Source organism: Triticum aestivum, chromosome 2D (genome assembly GCF_018294505.1).
Source record: "Triticum aestivum cultivar Chinese Spring chromosome 2D, IWGSC CS RefSeq v2.1, whole genome shotgun sequence".
Classification (NCBI taxonomy): Eukaryota; Viridiplantae; Streptophyta; class Magnoliopsida; order Poales; family Poaceae; genus Triticum; species Triticum aestivum.
In genome coordinates this window covers 598943853-598964476 of record NC_057799.1, presented here as the reverse complement: position 1 = coordinate 598964476, position 20624 = coordinate 598943853, and the positions used below count along the sequence as shown (strand labels likewise).

The 20624-nt window shown below is 43.7% G+C and overlaps 1 protein-coding gene across 1 annotated transcript; it reads right to left on the bottom strand.

The window, feature by feature from the left end:
- Positions 1-1286: 1286 nt before the first annotated feature.
- On the bottom strand, positions 1287-6885 carry LOC123054847 (ribulose bisphosphate carboxylase/oxygenase activase, chloroplastic). The gene is made up of 12 exons (XM_044478712.1): positions 6445-6885; positions 6185-6270; positions 6056-6065; positions 5375-5437; positions 5139-5252; positions 4651-4712; positions 3902-3956; positions 3473-3674; positions 3046-3152; positions 2337-2392; positions 1859-1951; positions 1287-1700 (listed from the first exon to the last, which is right to left on the bottom strand). The coding sequence occupies exons 1-12, from the start codon at positions 6821-6823 to the stop codon at positions 1593-1595; spliced, it is 1335 nt and encodes a 444-aa protein (XP_044334647.1). The 5' UTR covers positions 6824-6885; the 3' UTR covers positions 1287-1592.
- Positions 6886-20624: the final 13739 nt, after the last annotated feature.

The window sequence follows — 20624 nt, the reverse complement described above, 5'->3', positions numbered from 1 at the left end:
ATCAATCTACTCTCGCACATCCTAAACAAGTCAACAAAAGAAACTAAAATAGATTGTTCGCCCTTGCATAATACCTTGATCGATATGTGTGTATTTTACCCTGTAATGAACAGCAGAAAGTTGGTGCGTCATCATGCCTGGCAACCTGAACGAAAGGAGCCAGTGAAAAGAAGCACCGGATCACATCCTATGTTCCGACCACACCAATAGTTGACTGTAGAGTGCATGGATGCATGGCAGCCGGTGGCACTTAAAGCAGCTGCTAATCCATCAAAGGCACTTTACTAATTAAAGCGCCTGAAGAAGGTTGATGACCTCACTACTCGCATCTGATCACTGTCGCATCACTTTCGATCCCGTCGTTGGAGAGAGGTAGAGGGCGGTTGACGGAAGATCCACCGTTGCGGCCACTTTGTGCATGTCAACTACCGGTCTCATCATTGCCGTCCAAAATTGCCATCGCACCACCAACTTCTTAGACCACACTTGTGAGGAACACCACCACCAAATAGATCCGCGTTAGGATTGTCTGCTGGACAACCACCGTCGTCCCGCACAAGCCACTTCCAACCCTTGCTGGCCAAGCAAGCTTCGCTCGCCGGCGTCATTCGATGGCGGCAAGGGGGCGACGGTTTTGGTCTCACCCATGCAGCACCCTTGAGGAGGAAGCAAGAGAATCATGGGCTATTGTATCTTCTCACCTCATGTGCTAATTACTTGCTCTGACATAGGTTATCCGGAATGATTGGGCGTAAAGCGTCTGTATGTGGCTTTTCAAGTCCGCCGTCAAATCTCAGGGCTCAACCCTAGACAGGCGGTGGAAACTACCAAGCTGGAGTACGGTAGGCAGAGGGAATTTCCGGTGAAGTGGTGAAATGCATTGAGATCGAAAAGAATACCAACGGTGAAAGCATTTTTTTAGTCTGTATATAAGTTTTGTCTGGAGTCAAAATATATCTACTTTCACCAAATTTATATTAAAAATATGTTGTGTAATACGCTGAGTAAAAAGGATCGAAGGGAGTACTATCATCATAAAATTTTGGTCCATTCGCAAAAAAAAGTCAAAAGCCTGAGGAGCATTTATGATTGTCCTTTGGAAGCTTGCTTTCAATAAGTGGGGCTCGTTTAATGAGTCAGCCCGCACTAGCCTACCGAGTCAACTGGATGACTTTCGGTAGCGACGCGAGCAATGACGTCGGTGATACCCCTTCTTTCATCAGTCGTACTCGCATCTGCATAGACTTCGGCACAGTTCAACCAACAGCAGCAAAGGGAAGCAAATAGAAAAAACCGAGATGACATTTGCAACTGTATATATTTTCATATGTTATTTTACAATATGTTACTCCCTCCTTTTCAAAATAAGTGTCGTGGTTTTAGCAGCAAAGGGAAACAAAAAAAAGAAACTGAGATGACATTTACTAACGGAGGGAGTATATACTTGCACATGCAGCTCATCCGCAGAGAGACACGGGCAAAATGTAGGAGGGCCAGTATAATTTACAGAAAATTGAAAGGAACAAGAATACTTGGCTTGGGTTGATGTAGGCTACTAGAGTACCCTTTTGTACTGTCTTTTGCGCTTCGAACTAGTCATCTAAGTTCTTCATATATTCTTTTGACAAGTTCGAATTCATTACGAATGCCTGCTCTTCTACCAGAGAGTTCCCTGACTGAATCAATGCATCCAGTGTTGGCTGATGAAAACATAAATCACATCAGGGTGTTAGACAGAGATTGCTTTCTCAACGGAGGAATGAACAGCCAATCCAACCACGGTGATATTGAAAGAACTGACACGAGAATGGCACAAAAAAATCCTGTTGGTGCATTGCTTGAAATGAAATTTAAATACCTTCGGAGGGATAAATGTTGGAAGCTTCTCTCTGTTCTTCCGCTTGAGAAGCTTTTCACCTAGTTGCTCATAACCACCAATGTCATTTACCCACTGCAACACAATGGGGAAAATGAAAAATATTATTTAGCCATTTCTTGCGAACAGTTTCAAAGCATGATATATCATTTGATTAGGTAGTTTCTGAAGAATATTTACAAAAGATACACCAAAGGCACATTTGGAGATGCCATCTCGAAATACTTGTGTTGTTGCATACCCAACATGACTCTTGTCTACTTCAATGAAAAACAAGTATGTGCATCAACTCTAATAAATGGGAGCATGTTCTGCAGCTTGAAACTTTATAAAGACAACCCCTTTTGCACACAGACAACAGGAGGTGGAAACACTTTCTAAAATCGATTATAAGAATATTACAATGGATCTCTTCATATTATGAGAACTCATACCAGATGCCCTAAATCAAAATAAGTACCTGCAAGATAGCCTGGTCATATGTCCTGGATCTCAAAGCTCCATAAAAGTCGAGAGCTGCAACAAGTTTTAAGTTATTCTTGAATAAGTTTTTCAAATGTAGAAGCGAAAATATGTACGAACTTCCCACAGAAAGAAAGAATAATGAAGCTAGGTAAAACGCAATCTCAACCAATAACTACACAACTCACACAACGTAACAGAACTTAAAAAGGAGAAGGGGGTATATTTTTCACACAATAATAGTTCCGCTATAATCTAAAGACTAGTGGATCATCATAACAAAACCTAATGCTCGCTGTACAGATTCTAGACTGATTATCAGGGCCACTCTGCAACCTATTTTTTGTGATATAAGCGAATTACATGATTCATAAGTACCAAAATCTTTCTCCTTCCGTTGTATGCTCACATCCTATGGCTATGACAACATAAGAAAATAACCATTTTTCCCAAAGACGTCCAATTTTTTAAAACAACAAAAATTATTGCTACGGTTATTAATGCATTAAAGAACTGAAGACTGATCATTCTTATGTATATGTGAAAAAATAATTTCGTTTATCAAGCCCTAACTTATATGTTAGCAAACAATAAGGCAAATATTTGAAGCACAAAATAACGTGGGTGACCTTAGCACTGCATATTCCACTACCAGATAAGCCTCATATGCTGCAAACTAGAAGTTACAGTTTTGGTGAAACGAGTACCTTGATTTGGAAATGTATCTACAATGCTTGAAACTTCCTCAAAAGATAACCCATCCTTTGTATACATACGGTGAACAATGTTAATTATATCTTCACGGGTGGGCTGCCTGTTAAGCACAAATGATCACACATCAAGTACCAAGGTTCAAAATATCCCTAGTTGGTGCATGGAAGTAGCATGAAACTACATATAATTAACAGAAAAGACTGAAAGAATATCAAATCGGTGGTAATCTTCAAACCAAGACAATCTCTGAAGTAGAGAGTTGAATAAAGAAACAATTTACTTTTTGTAGTGTCAAGTAATGCCAAGAAGAACATAGCCTACGTGGGCGATAGTACACAAAGTTATAACGAAAATGAAATAGCGCAGTTCAAAATTTTCAGTTTGTCAACAAGATTGCTTCAGATGCAGGGACAAACATACCAGTAGAACTTTTCCATCCTCCCATCACGAATCAAAGGAGCATATAGTGTTGAAAAATCATTTCCAGTTGCTATTATTGGAATTCTATGTGTTATATCAGATTCTCTCCATTTCTGCCCGATACTAACCCTGTTAGGATTATCTGCCAAGTTCATCAATGTTCCAACCACGATTTGATTATTGACCGTCATTTGTGTGTGTCCTGGCAACAACAGTAACATATAGTAAGGTTTTTCCTACTATAAATGTTGATATGTTTGAAAGATAAACTCTAATATTAATCAATCACGTACAAATAAGGTTTAATTTCTGCAAAAATATCTTTGCACACAAAGAATAAATCAAGTATCGTAGCTCCTGATGAAAAATCATAATAGACATCCAGGTCTAGCATAATCAACATTCCCATCAGCTCAATAAATGGCTTACCAAATCTTCCAAGACCAGCATCTAGGTCATTGATCATCAAACAGCTCATTTTCCCCTATACCATCAAAAACTTGTGAAACACGATCTTGTAAGGAAAAATAATATCACAAGCATCATTGGCAACATTAGCGTAATAATTCGATAGTGGTACAGAAGAGTAAATCACTACGGAGCACGTGAGATTCTCAGGATAAGTAAGCTTCAAGCCATGGAAGCATTTTTATCATCGCAAGATATAGACACATTGAACTAGACGATGGAAAACTTTATTAAGATGATAAAAGAGCAACAAGTACCATCTTTGGTAGTTCAGAGAATTTTCACTGTCACAACAATCTTGGGCTAGCAGTTTTTATCTAAATAGTTTTCAATTATTAGTTTTTAGAATTTTTTATTAATTCAATACGGGGAATCACTGGGTAGCTCAATAGTAGGACACACGATTGTGCTACCAAGCAACACAGGACTGAATCCCACCTTCCTCTTAAGAATATGTCGGGGGGTGCTAGTGCCCTTGGGCCACTTCTTTTTTCTAGTATGGAAATCATAAAGTTATTTTGACTACTGGAGATACAATCAATGTAAGACTAAACATTAACATATATATGTAAATGATCAACTACTGTATGTTGATACATAAGTTTGCAAATTATTAAGATACTGTTTTCTTTCATGCTCACTAATCACTTCTCAGAAAACTGAATCTGAAAGCGGGTTATGAAATTGAGTAGCTGAATACACCTTCTTACTTGGTTTTGAACTACTTGAGAGGCCGTTCTGTATCGGTCACGTATAAGTCTTCCAGGTTCACCTGCAATACGAGCAGAAAAAAAATCTGAGCAACTAACCACCCCCAATCATAATTACCATAACTGCAAAAGAGCAAGCAATTCCTATTTTGTCTATGGACTAGATCTGGCAGAACATAGTAGCAACTTGACTTTGGAGCAGACTTTAGGAACTGATAATTCCTTCATAACTAATATAAGCAGACCTTTCATCGAGCAAGGTCGAACTCGAACTTAACAAATCTGAACAGACATGCTAGTTTCTTTCTGAAAAGAAGCAAGAAACTCGATTGCAAATTCGTCCCACATTGGCTTTCAGCACTAGAAAGTGCTCCGAGCACTGAGGCAGGCCTCAGTTTTCAATCTGAACACTAGCAATCTGGGAAACATAAACATATGGCAGAGTAAATAAAGCATACAAGCATACAATAGTTTTGCTGTTTCTTGACCTGCTCTCTCGGATTCGAGTTCTCCAGCAGACATAATAACAGGCTCAACACCCATTGCTTTAAATATAAGTTCAGTCTGGAATGTTTTCCCTTGCCCCTTGCCACCCCAGACACCTGCATGGCGCAATATTGCTCAAGATCATTAAATGGTAAAGCATGACACTGAATCACACTACACGTTTGTTTTTTCATATTACAATCACGCACACAGAAACAAAAGAAGTAGAGTATGCTACCAAGTATAAGGGGAATCTTGATATTAAGATTATTTGCAAGGAAGTTCTTTACAATGTGGACCGCTGCAAACAATAAACAGTCCTTTAGAACATGTACCTGGAGAAAAGGATAAAAAAGAAGTGTTAAGCACACATCGGCCACTTCTGAAAGCTGTACGAAATACTGTCACTCGACTCTTGAAATATCATGCAAAAGTCAAAATTGGATGTTTCATTGTTTTGGGACTTTTAAACACTTACCTCTCAGGAGCCTAGATATTAAGTAGTATGAGGTTAGCAGTCACTACTACCGTACATGTACGATTTAGTGATATTTCATCCGCTGTGCACATTGTATGCCATTATTTTATATAGTTCAACTAAAACACATCCAGCCTAGTGAGTTGATTACTGTATGTTGATCATTCATAGATACCAATAAAGGCACATTCTGTTATTGCCACACCCCTTGCATAAGATTATACTGAAACGAAAAGTTGGTAACCTCTCTCCCCCGAAAAAGAAGTTAGTAACCAGACGATTGACAGCTTTGAACTGTTGAGTTTTATGTCTACTATAAGGATACTCCAATACACAATGTATATGTAGATTCAGATTCAAATGAAATGCATTCTGTGAAATGTTGAGGTCGTAATACCTGATTATAAGAATGCTGACTTCCTTATACATTAAACTGCTTACCAACTTTATCCTGTAACACAACGAATCTGCAGTGTCAAATCTCCGCCAATCAGATACTGACATAACAGTACAGACGAAGCTGAATTAAACAAACCAGAGCAGCTGTATATGAATTAAAAACAAACTCACGAGGAAGGCAGGCGCGATGTAGTAATCTCCCTGCAGATACTCAAATTTCCTCGTCGCCTTCTGGCGGTAATCGAACACGATATCCGCTGCAGCCACATTGCACAAGGAATTTGCCAAAAAAGAAGAAGAACATATCAGATTCTTCAGTTCCACTCATTGGTATGCTCACTGCTGAACTACATAGAAATGTACTGTTCTGAATTATGACAAGTGATCACAGATAGCTCTATCAAATAGCAATGGGGCACTGGAGAGCGTACAGTCTCTTCCGAGGAATTTGCCGACGAAGAGGTCGTCCACGATGCCACTGCGGGCACCGACGGCGATGTTCATGTTGTCGGCCTCCTTCCCGAGGCGGTAGAGGTAGTCGTCGCCCTGACCATCCGTGGCCTCCCACGAGGACTGCTTCGAAAGCCTCCTCCCGTGCCCCTCCTCCCCATCCTCCGCCTCCTCCTCGTCGCCGGCGGTGGGCTGGTGAGAAGCAGAGGAAGAGGAGGAGCAGAGAACGGACGGGAAGGCGGGGCAGATTCGTCCTCGGTTGGGGGTTCTGAGGTTGAAGCAGCCGGGGCTGGGGCGAGCGGGGAGGAGGATGTGGTGGCGGTGGCAGTGCGAAGCGGCGGCGAGGGAGGTGGCGGCCATGGCAGGGAACGCTGCGCCGCGTGTGTGATCGGGGGCTGTTTGCGGGTGGCCCCGTACGGCGAGGGCCGCTGGGGCCTTATCGGCAACGGTCGCTCAGGAATACGTCAGTAAATCCCGAATGCTCGGATTTTAAGATGTCATTTCAAACGTTTTTTTATGTCAATTTTACTTGATGCAAGGTGGCAAGTATAGTTGTTAAGACATAACAACTTTGTCCTTATTTTTTTAAAAAAATTACCATGTTTGCCAACCTCGCATGAATTAAATTTTCTGTGAAAGACGTTCGGATTGCCCTGCTTAAAATCCGAACGTTCGGAATTTATCATTTCCGAATTATTATACTATGGACTTGCTAACTTCCGAACTGTCGCTGAATTATAATAGATCCGAACGAATACTTATACTAGCTAATCACGCATACAATTCATTTTCTAGCATACTCCCTTTGTCCGGTGAAGAGTGTACATTTATTTTTTTTAGCAAATTATGAAGTGAAGTAAAAAATGCATTGAAAAGGTACAAGCCACCATCTCTCTCCTCTTTAATTACCCAACCCCCAATAAGCTAAGTACATGTAGAAATTAAGAAGACCATGTGTAGATTGCTATTTGTCTTGATTGCCGTGTGATGAGAGAGAAGTATTTTTTTTAACTTTAAAGTGCATTGAGAGGATAGAAGTACACTCTTTTGTGGATAAATTTTGAAGCCAAACGTACATTCTTCACCGGACAGAGGGAGTAGAGCGCATGCATTAACAATGATTACATGCATGCATGCAAATTAAAAGATGAAATAGGTGATGTTGGCAAAGATTTTTTCTATTTTGAAACTTCAAAATATTTTATAGCACAAATCACTTCAATTTATAATCCGTTTTCACGTTAAAAATTCGTCGCGACGAGATCTCCGAAACTAGATTGTTTTGACAAACTTTTTTTCCCAATCAAAAGTTACCATGACATCAGTATGTAAACTATCCTCTAGTAAGTTATTGAGGTATGTTTCAACTTTTTTTTGTGCGTCAAAAGTTGCCACAGTATTTGTAAGTAACTTATTAGGTCTACAATACGACACCGTCTACATAAGGGGTCATGCCTGGGCCGTGAGGTGAGATCCGAGTGCCGACACGACATGACCCGCTTATAAACGAGACTTTGCGGGTCGTGCTAAGAAAGACCTGTTTAGGCATGTGCCGTATCGTGCCGTGCCTGGGTCGGCATGTTGGCCACCAAAGATCAGATTTGTGGTGCGGTAAAATAACATGTTGTTTACACAAAAGTTATCGGGTATATGTTTTTCAACTAACTTTTTTTTCATGTCTCTATGTTACCACGGTGTTTGTACATAAATTATCAGGTCCACGATATGTTTATTACCATGCTATTTACGTAGGAGTTACTGGCGGTATGTTTTCAACAACTCCCCTCCCCTCGTAGGGTTAAAGTTACCGCATTGTTTGTACATAAATTATTAGGTCTGCGGTGTGTATATTACCATGCTATTTACACATAAGTTACCGGGGGTATGTTTTCAAACACCACCCCCCTGCCCCCCGGTTCAAAGCTAACACGATGTTTGTATATAAGTTATCAGGTCGCGATGCGTATATTACCATGCTATTTACGCAAAGTTACCGGGGATACGTTTTCAACATCTTTTTTTTACCGAGTTGTCAGGTTTATAGCATATATTACCATGTTATTTATACAAAATTTCCGGTGGTGGTGTTTTATCAACAAATCCCCCCCTTCCCCCCCGCCGTCAAAGTTTTATTTGTGAGTAAGTTATGTGGTGCATAAATTACCATGCTATTTATATATAAGTAATTAAGGGTATACTTTTAACAACTTTTTCTTTGAAGCAAAGTTACCGTGGTATTTGTACATAAGTTATTAGGTCTTCGGTGTGTAAACTATCATACTATTTACATATAAGTTATTGGGGGTATATTTCAAAAAAGTTGCTTGGATCAGACTTACCACGGTGTTTATACGAAAGTTATTAGGTCTACAATCTGTAAAATATCATGTTATTTACACAGGAGTTATTAATATTATTCTCGTAAAAAATCAAAGCGTGTACGAAGACATGAGTTCACCTTCACTACTTGAAATGCAACGCCATCAAAGTGTCATGCCTCACGGTCACCGATCTTCCTCTACCACATAAATAGCAATGACCATCAGAGTGTTTATGAAAACAACAACACGTGATACAACATGGAATTCCAAGAAAAATACTTCTTTTGCTGCTACAGTGGTGAAGAAGATTGAAATATCATGTTACCATTAATTAGACAGCAACTTACAATGGTTGAGATGGTCAGAAAGCTGTGTGCACAACAATGAGGTGGTGGGTTCAATACCAACTACTTGCAATTATTTTTCTCGCCTACATTTTGAGGACGTGATTTGTCAAATAAAGAACATATGAGCGTGCACACGCGGTCATGGACGTGGAGGCTGTTAGCAGGACCACGCGCGAGTGCAGGATGTCAGATGGACGGTGATGAGGGTGTTCGGATCTGTTGCAAAATTCCGATCAGTCGGAAATTAGCTTTCTCGTTACACTATATTACAAAAAATTAGATATGATTCTATTTAACTTTGAACACTGTAGATGTAGAAAAATTCCACAGCGGATTTCTCATGTTCAAGGGCATGTAGTGATGGCAATGGCCCCACCGCCCCATACCCGCTAAACCCACGGGATTTCACCTACCTATAATAAATTCTAAAAAGTGCGTAAGCACTATTTGGACGACTCCAGCGCCGGCTCCTCACCGCAAATCTCGCTCCTACCGTTGAGCATGTGGGGTCAGGTGCCACCTGATCGGGGCGCAATATCTAGGTCCCACACTGCTACCCGACAACGTCATCCTATCCACCGCGACACCGCGCCGGATCCTTCCTTCCCATGGCATCGCCCCGTGAAACGTTTATTTTGCATCATTATATCTTATTATAATTTATCCTATTTCGTTGATATATTTTATATTATGGTGCAATTCTAATGCCTTTCCTATCTTAAAATGCAACTTATACAAAGAGAAGGGAATTATCGGCAGCTAGAATTTTGGACCTAAAATAACAACAGAAGAGAAAACAATTCTCTGGAGCTTAAAATGAAGCGTGGATATTTCAAGACTTACTTTGGAATATATAATAAATATTGGAGCAAAGAAGTACCGGGGGGGGGGGGGGGGGCAGTAGGCAGCCACACGGCCAGGTGGCACGGCCTACCCCCTGGCCACACCCCCTACCCGTATGAGGCCATGGTGGCTCGCCTCCCGATGCCCTTTGGCCATAAATTCTCATTTACCCTAGAAAAAAGATCACAAAATATTCTCAAGCCTTTCCGCCGCCATTTGCAAAGTGGAACTTGGATGGAGCACTTTTGCTTTCGGACGGAGCGATTAAGCCAGGAAAAATTCTCTCGGGGAGGGGGGTCAAAGCCTTCATCATCACCAACACTCCATTCACCATAGGAATCATCATCTCATCTCCAAACCGTAGTTCCTCTCTTGTGTTCAATCTTTGTATCAAACCTCAGAACCGCCACCAAGCAGGGGAAAGCTGTAACCACTAGGAAAGATCTTGCCGGTGATCCTCCTGAACCTCGATGAACATCGTGGCAATAAAGATTAAAGGCATGAGTAGAGTTTTACCTCCTTCCCGGAGGGGCCAAACCTTGGTAAACTCATGGTGTCTCTGCCTTACCATTTAAATCCGTCGAGCGTTTTCCCTTACCGAACAAACTACTTTACATCAAAGACACTGTTAGGATAAAACCCCCATAGTTGGTCAAGGTAAACTTTTCTGGAACTAAGACGAAAAGCAATTTGTCGGTGTCTAGGAACCTAACACTTGTGGTATGGGAACACCCCTTTCTGAGTTCGGCCGGGGGCTGAACATGCTACGTCCCTAAGTGCGTCGCGAGGCAAGAAGATAACACAATACAAAGGATGTCAGAATTACCCAGGTTTGGGCTACCGAGGAGGTCTAACACCCTACTCTTGCTATATTTGGTATTTTTTTGTAGGAGACGAATAGTACACTGGTTCCAAAAGTATATGATTGAGTGCCAATGGGTGGATCCCCTCTCTAGGTAGCACTACAAAAAATACACTTATGTGATGATACGTGTTTGTTACAGTAGGTCATGTTTTCTATCATGTATGTACATCCATGACGATTATATGACAGAATCAAGATAGTCATACTTGTGTTGTCGTAGAAGTGTTCCATGACAATACCAAAATTATCATCACGGAATGTTCACTTCCATGATGATAAATGACGCATCATGGAAGTGCTTTCGTCAAGGGTAACCGACACGTGGCATACACCGTAACGGGTCGCCGTTAAGCTATCGGGTCCGGTTTTGGATCCGATAACCCGTTAACAGCCCGGACCAATGGGGATTTTCCACGTGTAAAATTCTCATTGCCCGAAGGAAACACGTGCTAGCTCGTCATCGGGTCAGATATGCGCCTATGATATGTCGACACGTGCGACGGCCCAACACTGGCCCATTTAGCTTACAAAGGCTGTCCTGTTTGACTTGGTCAAAAGTTAGCGGGCCGGTCCATGAAAAGCATGTTAACGGTTTGTTCGCATATAGCCCATTTTACGGCCCGGTAACTCACGGCCCGTTAGGGCCTTCCCGAAATTGGCCGAACAGTGTCATGTGGGCCGTTGAATATAACACCAGCCCGTTTCACTTTCGGCCCATGTATGGCCCACGACGTCTTTTGGCCTATATGAGGCCTTTCGTATCTTTAGGCCCTTTAGTGGTTCACGGTGACTCTGGCCCATAATGTGACGCCCCCAATTCAATCGTACACTAATCATACACGCAAATGTGTACGATCAAGATCAGGGACTCACGGGAAGATATCACAACACAACTCTAAAAGTAAAATAAGTCATACAAGCATCATAATACAAGCCAGGGGCCTCGAGGGCTCGAATACAAGTGCTTGATCATAGACGAGTCAGCGGAAGCAACAATATCTGAGTACAGACATAAGTTAAACAAATTTGCCTTAAGAAGGCTAGCACAAACTGGGATACAGATCGAAAGAGGCGCAGACCTCCTGCCTGGGATCCTCCTAAACTACTCCTGGTCGTCGTCAGCGGCCTGCACGTAGTAGCAGGCACCTCCAGTGTAGTAGGAGTCGTCGTCGACGGTGGCGTCTGGCTCCTGGGCTCCGGCATTTGGTTGCGACAACCAGGTAGAAGGGAAAGGGGGAAAAGAGGGAGAAAAGCAACCGTGAGTACTCATCCAAAGTACTCGCAAGCAAGGATCTACACTACATATGCATGGGTATATGTGTAAAGAGGAAATATCGGTGGACTGAACTGCAGAATGCCAGAATAAGAGGGGGATAGCTAGTCCTATCGAAGACTACGCTTCTGGCAGCCTCCATCTTGCAACATGTAGAAGAGAGTAGATGGTAAGTTCACCAAGTAGCATCGTATAGCATAATCCTACCCGACGATCCTCTCCTCGTCGACCTGTGAGAGAGCGATCACCGGGTTGTATCTGGCACTTGGAAGGGTGTGTTTTATTAAGTATCCGGTTCTAGTTGTCATAAGGTCAAGGTACAACTCTGGGTCGTCCTTTTACCGAGGGACACGACTATTCGAATAGATAAACTTCCCTGCAGGGGTGCACCACATAACCCAACACGCTCGATCCCATTTGGCCGGACACACTTTCCTGGGTCACGCCCGGCCTCGGAAGATCAACAAGTCGCAGCCCTACCTAGGCACAACAGAGAGGTCAGCATGCCGGTCTAAATCCTATGGCGTAGGAGTCTGGGCCCATCGCCCATTGCACACCTGCACGTTGCGAGGGCGGCCGGAAGCAGAACTAGCCCCCTTAATACAAGAGCAGGCTTACGTTCCAATCCGGCGCGCGCCGCTCAGTCGCTGACGTCACGAAGGCTTCGGCTGATACCACGGCGTCGAGTGCCCATATCTTTCCCACGTAGTTGGTTAGTGCGTATAGACCAAATGGCCAGACTCAGATCAAATACCAAGAACTCGTTAAGCGTGTTATTTTTAAGTATCCGCGGACGCCGACCAGGGCCAGGCCCACCTCTCTCCTAGGTGGTCTCAACCTGCCCTGTCGCTCCGCCACAAAGTAACAGTCGGGGGCCGTCGGGAACCCAGGCCCACCTCTACCGGGATGGAGCCACCTGCCCCTTCAGCCCCCATCTCCGAACAGTATCATAAGTAATGTAATAGTATAAAGTATATATCATATGCCCGTGATCACCTCCCGAAGTGATCACGGCCCAGTAGTATAGCATGGCAGACGGACAAGAGTGTAGGGCCATTGATGGAATACTAGCATCCTATACTAAGCATTTAGGATTGCAGGTAAGGGTAACAACTGTAGCAACAATGACAGGCTATGCAGCAGAATAGGATTAACCGAAAGCAGTAACATGCTACACTACTCTAATGCAAGAAGTATAGAGAAGGAATAGGGGATATCTGGTGATCAAGGGGGCGGGCTTGCCTGGTTGCTCTGGCAAGAAGGGGTCGTCAACACCGTAGTCGTACTGGGTAGCAGCGGTCTCGGTGTCTAACGACAGAAGAGGGGGAAGAAACAATAAATATAATGCAAACATAAGCATGGCGATGGAAGACATGATAATGCGCGGTGCTAGGTGTGCCCTAACGCGGTAGGAGGTGATACCGGCGAAGGGGGGAAACATCCGGGAAAGTATTCCCGGTGTTTCACGTTTTCGGACAGATAAACCGGAGGGGGAAAGTTGCGTGTTTGCTATGCTAGGGATCTGTGGCGGGCGAACGGGCTGCGCATCCGGATTTGTCTCGTCGTTCTGAGCAACTTTCATGTACAAAGTTCTCCCATCCGAGCTACGGTTTATTTTATATTAATTTTTAAATTTTTAATTCAATTTTGGAATTAACAGATTTTAATTAATTAGAAAAGGTAATTATTAGGTCACCGTGACATCAGCATGATGTCAGCACATCTACAGGTTGACTAGGTCAACCCTGGCATGTGGGGCCCGTTCGTCATCGTCACAGGTTAATTAAACATGGTTAAATAGTTAACTAAATGATTAGGTTAGTTCATTTTGATTAGATTAGTGAAATAGGATTAATTAACTTAATTAACTTATTAATTAATTAATTACTAATTTATTTATTTTAAGTCTTTTTTTTAAAATTCGTTCTAGGGTGGGGCCTCCTAGTCAGTGGCTCTGGGGGAGGCTCACGGGCGCTGGGCATGCAGGTTTCGGGCATCGCCCGAACGATGCGGGCGCACGGTGCTGGCCCCAGGCGCGGGCGCGCGGCCAGGCGGCGGAGCTCAGCCAGTCGGGCGGGGCCGGCGGCAGGGAGGCGGCGGCGCATAGCGGTTGAGGCGTGGCGGCGCGGCAGTAGCGACCAGAGGGAGCGGCGGCAGCAGCAGAGCAGCGGGGGGAGAAGAGGCGCGGCGGGGCGCGTGGCATGGATGCGCCAGGGGTGCGCGACGCACGCAGTCGGAAGCGGCGACCGCGGTGCAGGGGCGTATCCGGGCGCGGACAGTGGCCAAGGTGTGCGGCGACAGGGCGGCAGTGGGCGCGGCCAGGGGCTCGGCCTACGGCGACGAAAGCAGGGGAGAAGGGCGGAATGGATTGTGGCTCACATCATGGTTGTAGGGGTTAGGCAGCATGCTCGGGGAGGAGTCGGGGAAGCGCTCGGGGAGGCCGGTAGGTCGGAGAGGTGGCCGGAGGCGAGTAGACCAACGACGACGATGTGCGGCGGGAGGTCGAGGCGGCCATGGACGGAGTGCGCGCGGAGCTCGGGGAAGACGACGCGGTGCACGAAGGAGAGGAAGGAGGCCGGGAGGTGCGGCGCCGGCGAGGTGGCGCCGCGGTGGAGGACCGAGGCGCGGTGGGGCGGCGATGCACGTCGAGGCGATGGGGGTCGCGGCGCCGTTTTCCCGATCCAGATCGGGGGCAGAGGGAGGAGTGAGTGGGGTTCGTGGGGGAGGGAGTGGGTGCGGTTAGGGTTTGGTAGTGGGCAGGGGAGGATAAGGAGGCGTCGGCTGGGCCGGCCGGTTCATCGGCCAGCTGGGCCAGTTGGGCCAGGGGTCTTTCTCTCTTTCTTTTTTTTACACCTTTGTTTTGTTTTCTGTTTTTATCCTTTTCTTATTTTCTTTTCTGTTTTATTTATTTTAGTTAGCAAAACAACTTTACAAAAATATAACCCCTACTCCTAAATTAGCATAATAACATAGGCCACCTACTCCAAAAAGTTTGGTGATTATATAAACTAGATTAACATTTGTTTAGTATTTAAAAGCATTTAAATAATTGTTTGCTGCTGTTTTACTTACTATAGTGCATTTAAATACTTTACAAAAGTGTGGTTTCTTCACCAATATTTAATATGGATTATTTGGCTCACTCCGAACATTTTAGTTTTAATATTTGAAAACTTTTATTGTTTGCTTGATTTTGAATTTGAATTCGAACCGTTTTTGAACTAACGCAAGATTAGCAACAGTAATCGAGGTGACGTGGCATCATTAGCAGAGGTTCACTGTAGCCTAATTATCCGGGCGTCACAATTCTCCTCCACTACAAGACTCGTCCCGAGATTTAAGAGGGGAGTAAGGGGGAAAGTCCTGGTTACGATATTCTAACGGATCTTCTCGAAGAAGTTAATCCCTTTCGTTGATGTCTTCAATTCTTTATTCCAATGCAACATGATGAAGTTGTCGTCCTTTCTTCGGGGAACTCCATCATACTTACGAATAGGTAAGGGGCAGCTCTACAACGATAGGATGTTATAAGAGAAAATCATCTGGGGGTATCCCAAGAATGAACATATGAGTATCTCTCGAGTTGAACAAATGAAACACATCGAGAGCAAAGTAAGACGGTGCAATAAGAAGTTTCAAGCGGATAGGCAATCGTTCATTGCCTGAAAAAGAGTGTGAAAGGGGTTCAGAGCAATGGGAATAAGTATTGTGTATGATACTAGAATTGATTACTAGGAAGGTGGCTCGCATATTACATACGAAACGAAGCGCAAGGGATAACTTCGAAACAGGGATGTACAGGAGAGTCAGGTTTTGATCCTGTGGAACTGTGGGTTATGGGCCCACCATGTGGGTTAAAAGTAGAAGGAGCAGTGACATCTTGCTCGGTCATGACAGCAAGGCATGTCAAAGGGTAGGCTGTCAATTATGTCGGCAACAACGTCGGTACCAAGGGCGAGGGGCGAAGAGAACTATTTTCCTGCTCGTTGAACGAGGCGGACCAATAGGCAAAGTTCTCGTCCATCGGTGGTTACCGAAATGTCATCAACAATGGTAACAGGGTCTTGCTGACAGAATTGTACACCGAGGTGTTTACATAAGCAGGAGAATGTTACTGCTTAGATCATATAGATCACAAGAAACGTTAAACCAACCAATGGAAAGGAAAATATGATTATCAGATTAAACAGAACAATGGAAAGGAAAATGTGTTTAAACACATATTTCAAGGGTATATCCTTCCCAAGGACAAGCAGAGTATGATATCCATGACAGGATATAATGTAGAAAACTCTTTAGGTACGGAAGAGAAATTTCATGACATTACCCATACAACGGTGTTTGGATAATTGAGCAGGAAACATTTAGCATTGGGCTTCAAATGGTCTTGTTGAAAATCGGAGTACCATAGACATGCTTCGAGATAGCATTGACATGGTCATCAGGTGAAGATCAGACTTTGGAAACACAAAGGATCCATCAGGAATAACTTGTAGAATAAGTCTTACAATTTCCTCATGGAAAAATGGATAACCTTGCTGAAAAGGAATCTATAACAATAGGGCCAACCGGCCAGGTGTGCTAGGCACGACATCACCTTACCGGGTCACATAAGACCAATGTTATAACTCTTGGAAATATGTTCCAACCATCATATCTGACTGAGATTCAGGTCTGATTGGTGTCAGGATAACTCAGACTCAGGAGGCCCGAGGAGAAAAGGTGTGACACAAATTGTCGAGATGACATTGTAAGATTCTCGGGAATTGAACTATGGAAGCGAGTTCCCAAACAAGAGTTCATCATTAAATCAAGGAGAGGTGAGGAGGTGGCTGATTGACTCAGCGACAATTCATTGCGATTTTCAAAAGATGGATTTTCACACTTATGTGAACAAGGAGATAACATTTGTCAGATAAACTGATGTAATGAGGTATGCTCGAGGAAATCATACACAGTTAAACATTGGTTGAAAGGTGCACCCGAAATATGGGCTTACGTAGCATGACCGATGTTAGAATGGTGATTCGATAACCAATGGTCTAAGAATGAAATGTCGACCATTAACTTCAAAGCAATATGGTTGCTAGAAGTACAGAATCCAAGCAACAGCGTTCACCTGTTGGTATCCCGGCTAGAATCAACACGGGAACCAAGAAAGAATGATGATGGTGAGAAGTATCACTATGCCAAGAATTTTTAAGAGGTGGTGAAATCCTTGCCACATTCTTGACATAAAAGACGGTAATACTCCAAGGTAAAGAAGAACAGATGCTGGATAGCAAGGAACTCAAGGTATAACACAAAACTCAATCAAGTTTGTGTTGGAGGGAAGTCAATAAAGTGGTCGATGATAACACAAATCATCGAGGGCAAGGATAGTATTTCTCATCATGAACTCAATTGATATCCTGGAAGAGCTCAGAATGCCGATGATGATCACGACAAAATTGTTGAGAGATTTCATGAAGATGTAATCGGTCGATGATGACATCAAGTCAAAGGAATGATGAAGCGAACGGTTATTGGAACCAAGGGTATGACACAACTCGAAATCGATCTTGTTGTTCAAGGAGAAATGATATGACGAGGAAGATCGACGTAAGATTAGCTCACCGTCGAAATTTGTGCTCCGGGAAGGACCAGGTAGCACAGTTAAAATTAGCACGATAATGATGTATCCGTTCAGGCTAGGAAAGACATGATGGAGTATTGAACTTGTAAGCATTGAAGATCTCTAATCCTCGTTGAATCGTAGTGCGGACTCGATTCCGTTATCGGTATCCTTGAGTGTCTAACAACTCAGAACCCGAGGAAAAATTGGAATCGGTGAGAATAATAGTAGATGAAGAACTCGTAAGGAGTTATGTAGCTCTGTGATATTCTCGAGATACCAGAGGGGTAATACTCGACGACAATCCAAAGTAGAGGTTGGACTGGGGTATTGCTTTGCAGAAGACAATTACAACTTGTCCGAGAAATGGGATCAAAGAAGAACAATATGGTCGGAACCACAATTGCAAAGGACCAAATCCCGGATGTAAGATGAACTTATACCAAGGGGACAATTTATTTTTAAGAGAAGCTTTCATGATAAGATCTACATCGTGTCTATGGGCATGAACACGAAGTTCAAGGTCAACTCCCACTTCTCCAATGCATAACCTTTCACTCACTGCTTTGCTAAAATTAATTGAAGGTGAAGAACTACCTGGTGAATTACCAGAGGAGTATGACCCGTGAAATCTTTTGGGTTCACACAGATTAGGAAAGGCATTGATTCAACCCATCGGGGCATCTTAGGAACATATGCCACGAGCTTCAGGAGTAATGAACAATAGCTCGAAGGCAGAGCATGGTTGACAAAGGGAGAGGATACAGTTTACCAAAGGCATTATGTATCAGGGAAAGAACTCACAAGGTGATCAAATGTGAAGGAAACTGTCGGATAACAATCCAACAAGGGACTTGATGGTCAACAAAGGATCTTATGTGAGTATCGGTACTCAACCAGAAGAAGGAAGAATGCAATGCAACAGGTTATGGAATCATCTGAATAATTCGAAGCTTAAATGCAAAGGAATTATGATTCCAAATCAAAGGATCAGAAGCAAACGCTCTGATTAAGGATGGATAAGTTGAGTAAGCTTAGGGGTAAAATCGACAACAATTTGATTGATCGAGATTCTGCTCATGTTTAAAATGACGTCTGAGCCGAAAGGATGAATTCTAGGATCTGATTGAGGATTGCGAGCATTCGTAACATATTGAATCAATGGACTCAAAATGATAGTGAAAAAGGTTGCCAATAAGATTACTATACTTATGGGATTAACCATAATGCAAGCAAGCAAGAATTTCAAGAGCAATAAGCTGCTAAGGATTTTCGGAGGATCGGATATTATTTTGAAGAACTTAGTGAAACACACAAACAACTAGGGGTGGGCGGATACTCGGTAAGTGCGAGGAATTATCCGTAGGGGTGTTTATGTGGATAATGAACTGCAAGGCTGTAGGCACAAAGTATTCTTGGAATAATAGAGATAATTTCCGAGCTATCTTGTAATAACAAGATCAATGGGATTGAAATGGCAAGTGTATGTAGTTATCCATAATGATATAACAGTGGTAGGGAATTTGCAAAGGCGGTGGGCACAAGTGTCTCGAGAGAACATCAGAGATTATCATCGGAATCTTCTGGTGCAGCAGGCGATCATCTGTAATAAGGGAACTCCAGGTGGATGTGATCACGAGATCCTAATGTTAGAGTTAGTAAAACCATTTTAACCCGAATAGAAGAGAGATCAGAGTCCTAGAGTATAGACGAGGAATAAAAGATCCTACTACCACCCAATGGGGATGTGGGCCCATAAGCCGCACAGCCATGTTAATAAAAGTTTTGCAATGTCTAGGCTCGACTTCGGCCAGGGAGTGTGGAAGGGGGATTGTGACGCCCCCGATTTGACCGTACACTAATCATGCACGCAAATGTGTACGATCAAGATCAAGGACTCACGGGAAGATATCACAACACAACTCTAAAACATAAATAAGTCATACAAGCATCATAATACAAGCCAGGGGCCTCGAGGGCTCGAATACAAGTGCTCGGTCATAGACGAGTCAGCGGAAGCAACAATATCTGAGTACAGACATAAGTTAGACAAGTTTGCCTTAAGAAGGCTAGCACAAACTGGGATACAGATCGAAGGAGGCGCAGGCCTCCTGCCTGGGATCCTCCTAACTACTCCTGGTCATCGTCAGCGGGCTGCACGTAGTAGTAGGCACCTCCAGTGTCGTAGGAGTCGTCGTCGACGGTGGCGTCTGGCTCCTGGACTCCAGCATCTGGTTGCGACAACCAGGTAGAAAGAAAAGGGGAAAAGAGGGAGAGAAGCAACCATGAGTACTCATCCAAAGTACTCGCAAGCAAGGAGCTACACTACATATGCATGGGTATATGTGTAAAGGGCCATATCAGTGGACTGAACTGCAGAATGCCAGAATAAGAGGGGGATAGCTAATCCTGTCGAAGACTACGCTTCTGGCCATCCTCCATCTTGCAGCATGTAGAAGAGAGTAGATTGAAGTCCTCCAAGTAGCATCGCATAGCATAATCCTACCCGGCGATCCCCTCCTCGTCGCCCTGTTAGAGAGCGATCACCGGGTTGTATCTGGCACTTGGAAGGGTGTATTTTATTAAGTATCCGGTTCTAGTTGTCATAAGGTCAAGGTACAACTCCGGGTCGTCCTTTTACCGAGGGACACGGCTATTCGAATAGATAAACTTCCCTGCAGGGGTGCACCACATAACCCAACACGCTCGATCCCATTTGGCCGGACACACTTTTCTGGGTCATGCCCGGCCTCGGAAGATCAACACGTCGCAGCCCCACCTAGGCTCAACAGAGAGGTCAGCACGCCGGTCTAAATCCTATGCGCGCAGGGGTCTGGGCCCATCGCCCATTGCACACCTGCACGTTGCGAGGGCGGCCGGAAGAAGACCTAGCCTAGC